General features: G+C 37.8%; 1 protein-coding gene across 1 annotated transcript in view; it reads left to right on the top strand.

Moving 5' to 3' along the window:
- Positions 1-2,548: 2,548 nt before the first annotated feature.
- The window catches only part of LOC141483156 (acetyl-coenzyme A synthetase-like), a 28,049-nt gene continuing 23,394 nt past the window's right edge, over positions 2,549-7,203 (top strand). Inside the window, 2 exon segments of the mRNA XM_074177601.1 lie at positions 2,549-2,809; positions 4,975-5,208. Coding sequence (XP_074033702.1) covers positions 2,564-2,809; positions 4,975-5,208 — 480 coding nt within the window. The 5' untranslated portion in view covers positions 2,549-2,563.

The raw sequence follows: 7,203 nt of genomic DNA, 5'->3' as shown, positions 1-7,203 counted from the left end.
TGAAATATTTCCTGTGTTTTTGAATTTCTATTGTCTCTCTATATTCTCTCCGATAGTAATTTTGAATTTCATCAAGTATTACTGTATTTTCGAGTAAGATAATGTGAGTGCATTCTTGTTTCAGAGTATGTTCGGCTACAGCTGATTCAGAGGGACATATACCTACCTATAGTCCTTTTCGTGATCCCAAAATAGACCGACCCGCAGCTGTAACAATCCGATATGCCCCGGGTGTTACTAAAGGTTCTCTGGGGTCCGTAGCTGACCTTGGTTTGTCTCTGATAGTCTTCATTGGCCTAAATATTGGTTAACGAGCCTAGCTGCGATTACTTTGGAGTTATGTCTCCTGAGTCGTATAACTTGCTCAAATTCTCCTTCACTATACCCATTTCCTTTGAAAGTATTTTCAGGTAATTGAGGTTCTAAGGTTCACAAATAAGTCGTGCACTCTCAATCAATGTTTCAATCACCCTTATCTTTTGTTGTGGCAGATGGTTAGGTTTGTTTGAAGGTGGTTGACAATATTTCGTGAGGCATTTCATTGGATCGGACTTCCTTTGTCTAATATGAAATAAATTGAAAATTAAAAGATTCCAAGCCAAGTCACTTCATGACTTTTCGACTGTTAGTATTCACAATCGTATTCGGGTGATAACTGGACTTATTCCTCCGAGATCAGACTATCTATAGGTCATTCGAGTGCTTTCACCTATCCTCTCTACCCTCTCTCCGCTTCATCGGGAGCTGACCGTTTGGCGGGAGATGGTCGTGTTCCGCTTGATTATAGGTTTCCATATGTTGCGTATTTCTACGCTAGCTCGGCTAAATGCGTTGTTGTACATGCGGCCTCTTTGAATTTTCTCCTAAACCAGTGTTCCTCCTCGAGGATGATTTCAGCTTAAAACCTCTTGCTTTTATGTTGATGAGTCCAAACATGATCTGCTATTCCTGATTTGCTGGTTTCTCTTCGCTGTGTGTGCTCGGCAATGCGAACTTTCAATCTGTTTAAAATCTGTTTAAAATCTGTTTTTTCGTTAACCAGCTGTCGTACCCCTAAGAACGACAACCCTCAGAAGTCGAGACTTGGGCGAGCTAAGGATTAACGAGGTCTTACCTTTTAACGTGTTATTCCTAACACGGGTTGGACGATAGCAAGTGGAGATCGATCGTTCAGACTAGGGTTTGAACCACCGACCAACACGGCAGTCAATTCGAGTGAGTGAACAAAGCACCCACGCCGAACCGCTTGGCTACCGACCAACCGATGAAATATGGCCTCTTACTTTCTCCGATGTATGATTCTCCGCACTCACAGGGTATCCGGTAAATGCAATTCTTGTATTCGCAGTCCGCGTTTGGTGGCCTGGTTTTCGTGAGGCTGCTACGAATTGTGTTCCCAGATCTGAAGCAGGTTCTGATGTTATATTTGAACTCAACTCTTCTTATCCTTTCCGACAATCCTCTGATGTAGGGAAATATAAGTACTGGTTGTGGCGGCTTTTCTTCCTTGTGATTGCTTGTATTTCATTTCATTGTAGTTTCAGTTTTTTTGCTTGATACAATTGTTATTTTTCAACTAATCTTTTTTGATTTTTCATAGTTTTTTCAGGGATTGATTTCAAATCAATTTATATTATATTAGACAATGGAAGTCTGAACTGATGAAACGCAAGTAGAATCCTTGTTAAGGTTTTTGTTCAGGTACCTGTTTCTGTGTGTAGGTTTTCTGTATACTCTGTGGTCCAATGTACTATCCTCACGTCTTTTCACAAGAATATCCAAGAAGGCTAAAGTCGCTTTGGTTCCTCGTTCCATTGTGAAGTGGATTTTTGCAGCAGCCAACAACATGGTTTCACGGCCGCTTACTCCATGGCCCGTTTTTCTAAATTTTCCATGAAAAAGTTTGCCACCACCGGACTCAATGGACTACTCGTTGCCGTACCATCCGTTTGTTCGAAAAAATACCATTCGAAATACTAGTAAAGAAATGCCCGAAGAAGCTTATTGTATGTCGAAACACGTGTTGCGTTTTTGTAAAACTGTTTAGTGAAAATCCCACAATGAAGTGTTTTTTGAATACGTCATTCAATTTCCTCTGACCTTGTAGCAATCAATCTGCAGTCTATCTCATCCGAATCTATGAAAGCTATTATTAGTATTTCTTTGGGGAGCAAATCAACTTTTTCGGTTGTCTTCGTTATTGTACTTCTTTCAACTGGTATCTCCGTTCTCATCTTCAGAATCCTTCTTTTATATGGCTGGTGAAAGCTTCAACAGTCCCTCGGAGAGGCGTGTGATGATCACAAGTCACAAAGGATATAGAATAACGTGACGACTATCTACTTGTTGTCTGCTTCATTCATTTTTTCAATGACGGTTGGTAAATATTCAATAAAAATCTGTGAAATTAGATGCTTTTACCTGCTGTATATTTTGTGGATGAGCAGCACAGAATAGTATCTGATATTGAAACATTTGTCTTGATTCACTGAGGATTATCGTGTGAGTGAGCAGGATACTATTCAATTTGAATATTTTTCTCTATCTAATTAATAAATCTTTCATGAAGTTCAATAAAGTTTTCAACGTTAGTTACCATACTTTTATTTCCAGGGAAGGAAACCATCCTGATGATTACAGTCGCTTGACTTACAAAAAGCTGTTGGAAGAAGTATGCCGCTTCGCTAATGTTTTGAAAAGTAAGGGTGTGCAAAAAGGGGATAGAGTTGCCATATACATGCCCATGATTCTGGAAGCTGTGATAACGTTCCTGGCTTGCGCCAGGATAGGAGCCATACATTCTGTTGTGGTGAGATATTTTGTTAAATTTCTGGTTTGTTATGCACTGTTTGAAACCTTTGGTGTAGTAATGAATATTACTGGATTTTTTCTCAACACTAAACCGTTATTTTGACACATCCATACGTGTTTCGATCACCAAGTGATCATCTTCAAGAGGCAGATCAAACTTCCTTATTATTTTTCTGATTGATTCAGCCGTTACTTAATGAAGATCCATAGTAATTTCAAAAAATACACCTCCCGATTTGATCTTCACAAACTTTATTTATCAATTTATTTATTTATTTATCAATAAATCACTTGAAAAAGCTACTGTGCTAGAGAAACTTGTTGTGATATATTGTTCCATAATCTTCGCGAGATATTTTGATTCCCATCTTTGAGCATGTAACTGCAAGTTTCTTTCACTAGTTCGGACTTCCATTGTCTACTATATAAAATTATGTGAAATCCCTGAAACAACTAAAAAGAAGAATTAAAAATGAGATAGCTGAAAATAATAATTATATTAACCAAAATAAACCTGGAATGAAATAATAGTGAAATAAAATACAAGTAAAAATAGAACAATTGAATAAATAAAAATAAAGAAATGAAAAAAGAAAGAAAATAAAAAGTGAAGAGATTCCAAGTCACGTTAGTTCACGACGTTTCGATTGTTAGTATCTACAATCGTCTTCGGGTGATGACTGGACTGATTCCTCCGAGAGATGACTATTTATAGGTCGTTCGAGTACTTTCACTTATCCCCGTTTTCCATTATCCGCTTCCGCTGGCTTGGCTGAATACGTTGTTGGACAACAATGAATGCGACTTCCTTGAATTTTCTCCTAAACCAATGTTCCTCTCTGTGCAAGATCTCAGCTTGAGACCACTCGATGTTGTGTTGATGGGTCCAAACATGGTCTGCTATTCCTGATTTGCTGGTTTCCCCTCGCTGTGTGTGTTTCTTGTACTCGGCAATGCGAACATTCAATGGCCTCTTAGTTTCACCAATATAGGATTTTCCGCACTCACAGGGTATCCGGTAAATGCAATTGTTGGAATCGCAGTCTGCGTTTGGTGGCCTGGTTTTCGTGAGGCTGCTACGGATAGTGTAACCGGATCTGAAGCAGGTTCTGATGTTGTACTTGGAACCAATTCTTCTTATCCTCTCCGATAATCCTCTGTGTGTAGAGAAGTGCAAGCACTGGTTGTGACGGCTTCTCTTCCTTGCGAGGCTCCTGCTGTCTTCTAGCCAAAGTCTTTTCTACCATCGCTTTGGAGTAGCCATTCCGTTGAAGATCATTTTTGATGTTTAGTTCCTTCTCGAGACCTTCCTTCGTATTACAGAGCACAAAAGCACGGTCTAATAGGGTCTATTAGACCAAACGCGGACTGCGATTCCAAGAATTGCATTTACCGGATACCCTGTGAGTGCGGAAAATCCTATATTGGTGAAACTAAGAGGGCATTGAATGTTCGCATTGCCGAGCACAAGAAACACACACAGCGAGGGGAAACCAGCAAATCAGGAATAGCAGACCAAGTTTGGACCCATCAACACAACATCGAGTGGTCCCAAGCTGAGATCTTGCACAGAGAGGAACATTGGTTTAGGAGAAAATTCAAGGAAGCCGCATACATGTTGTCCAACAACGTATTCAGCCAAGCCAGCGTAGAAATACGCAACATATGGAAACCCATCATCAAGCGAAAAATGGCCAACTCCCGCCAAAACGGTCATCTCCCTCGGAACCAGTGAAGCGGAAAATGGAAAGCGGGGATAAGTGAAAGTACTCGAACGACCTATAAATAGTCATCTCTCGGAGGAATCAGTCCAGTCATCACCCGAAGACGATTGTAGATACTAACAATCGAAACGTCGTGAACTAACGTGACTTGGAATCTCTTCACTTTTTATTTTCTTTCTTTTTTCATTTCTTTATTTTTATTTATTCAATTGTTCTATTTTTACTTGTATTTCATTTCACTATTATTTCATTTCAGGTTTATTTTGGTTAATATAATTATTATTTTCAGCTATCTCATTTTTGATTCTTCTTTTTTAGTTGTTTCAGGGATTTCAAATCATTCTATATAGTAGACAATGGAAGTCCGAACTAGTGAAATTCATCATGAAACATTGTCAATCACCTTCAAACAAATGCAAGTTTCTTATCTTTGTTTCAGTTTGCAGGATTCTCATCTGATTCCCTGGCCGAAAGAATTGCTGATTGCGAAGCCCGTGTTTTGGTAACGGCAGATGGGGCTTGGAGAGGTGAAAAATTACTGCAGCTGAAATCTATCTGTGATCAGGCTATGCTGAAATGTGCACAAAAAGGGCACAATGTAGAAACTTGTGTAGTTGTGTCTCATCTCTGTAGAGTAACGTCGCCTTTAGGAACGCAATATAGGAGCAACAAGGTATGTAATTGATTCCAGTACATTACACAGATTAGAAAGATGAAAGTGAGGAAAGGTCAAACAAAACAGTTCTGCTAATACATGGTGAAATGTACAGTTTTGAAAGAGCATTGTCATAGAATCGAAACAGATGAATGAAAAAATCAGTGAATATAGTTTCCCGAGAAACTACATTCGGAATATACATAATTTAGTTGAAAATGACAAGTTTTGCTCGAAGAGCATAGGAGAAAGAAAGTTCAATAATTTTTTTAATCAAACGAAAGTTTGCATATTGCATATTGCGTTTGCATTTGCATATTGCATATTGAAACTGAGTACTTAACATTCTAAAAAAATATTGATTTTCTTTTCTATTTCTTTACTTGGTGGTGAAATCTATTGAAGAGAGTCATCAAAAAATGTATTGATATAATAGTACACTTTAGTCTGTAGAAGTTTTCTCAACAAAAGTGAGTCCGGTTCGGAGACATTTATTTTTCTGGAGAAAACCGATGCCTGGGTTTCTGTGGCATTGAATTGAACCTTGTTACTTTCACCCCACTTCGAAATCACTTCTAGATCCCCATTGGGATATGCAACTTCCTGCTGTCGGTGAAAAGTGCATCTGTAGCCGATGTCCTGGAATCCAAATGGAATGAGGAGTCAAGTGTGGTATCGTCAAAAAAACAATATATGTTGTTTTCAATAAGTCGTTAATATACAATAAAAGGAGAATTGAAGACAATATTGATCCAGAAAACCCTCATACCACATAGGGTCAAAGGCCTTAGAAATATCAAGCGCAACAGTGTCCGACCGAAAGTTCGGTTTAGGTTTCGGTTTCGGTCGAGTTTCGGCAAAAAAACTGGTTTCCGTTTAGTTTCGGTTTCGGCGGCAAACCTGCCGAAACTACGACCGAAACCGAAACCGCATTCGGGAGTTCCCGCGCTGTGATCGGTCATGTTCGGCTCGTTGAATTTCATACAAGCGACGAAGACATTTTGCCGCGTCCACATGTCTAATCATGTCGTGACTCGTGAATTACTTTGTGATTTACTTTGTTTGTTACATAAATATTAAATACCTATTGTGATAGTAGGTAACAACTTGAATGATTGGGAAAGAAAGTTTTTGGCTTTCTACTACTCCATCTTGATACAAAAAAAGGAATGAGGGAATCTTCCAAAGGAAGGAAGGAAGTAATCAATTTGAAAATAAGTAACTCTATACATGGATGTGTAGATCATGCAAAGAAGTAACTTTTAGACACAAACTGAAAGAAAGTCCTCCTGAAACAGCTACTTTCATATAAACATTGAATTACACGAAAGAAAAAAATTATTTCGAAACAAATACTTCTATATGAACACTGAATTATACTGATTTTTTTTTTGTTACGTAAATATTAAATACCTATTGTGATAGTAGGTAACAACTTGAATAATTGGGAAAAAAAGTTTTTGACTTTCTACTACTCCATCTTGATACAAAAAAAGGGATGAGGGAATCTTCCAAAGGAAGGAAGGAAGTAATCAATTTGAAAATAAGTAACTCTATACATGGATGTGTAGATCATGCAAAGAAGTAACTTTCAGAAACAAACTGAAAGAAATTCCTCCTGAAACAGCTTCTTTCATATAAACATTGAATTACACAAAAGAAAAAAATTATTTCGAAACAAATACTTCTATATGAACACTGAATTATACAGAAGATACTTTTCTCTACTCAGTTTGTATTTCAAACATTTGTTGTGGAATAAAAATCAGATATCATTCACATGAGTTCTACTTTGAATGACTGATTTGAATGACCTATTTTAAGTATTATTTTTTCTTAAATAAGGGTTTGTTATGTTGATTCTAATGTCGAAGACGTTATGATTTAAAGATAAAACAATAAAGACTTACTGATTATAATAAATTTTTCTTCAATTTTCCCCCAAAACATAATCCTTGTAAGGAAATTTCAGTTTCGGCCGAAACTGAGACCGTTGCCGAAATTCGTTTTCGG

The sequence above is a fragment of the Leptinotarsa decemlineata genome, unplaced genomic scaffold (genome assembly GCF_025532065.1).
Source record: "Leptinotarsa decemlineata unplaced genomic scaffold, Ldec_3_MD MMD2_tig00003150_RagTag_RagTag, whole genome shotgun sequence".
Classification (NCBI taxonomy): Eukaryota; Metazoa; Arthropoda; class Insecta; order Coleoptera; family Chrysomelidae; genus Leptinotarsa; species Leptinotarsa decemlineata.
The sequence above is the reverse complement of the archived record's forward strand: the minus strand, read 5'-3'. Positions and strand labels throughout refer to the sequence as shown.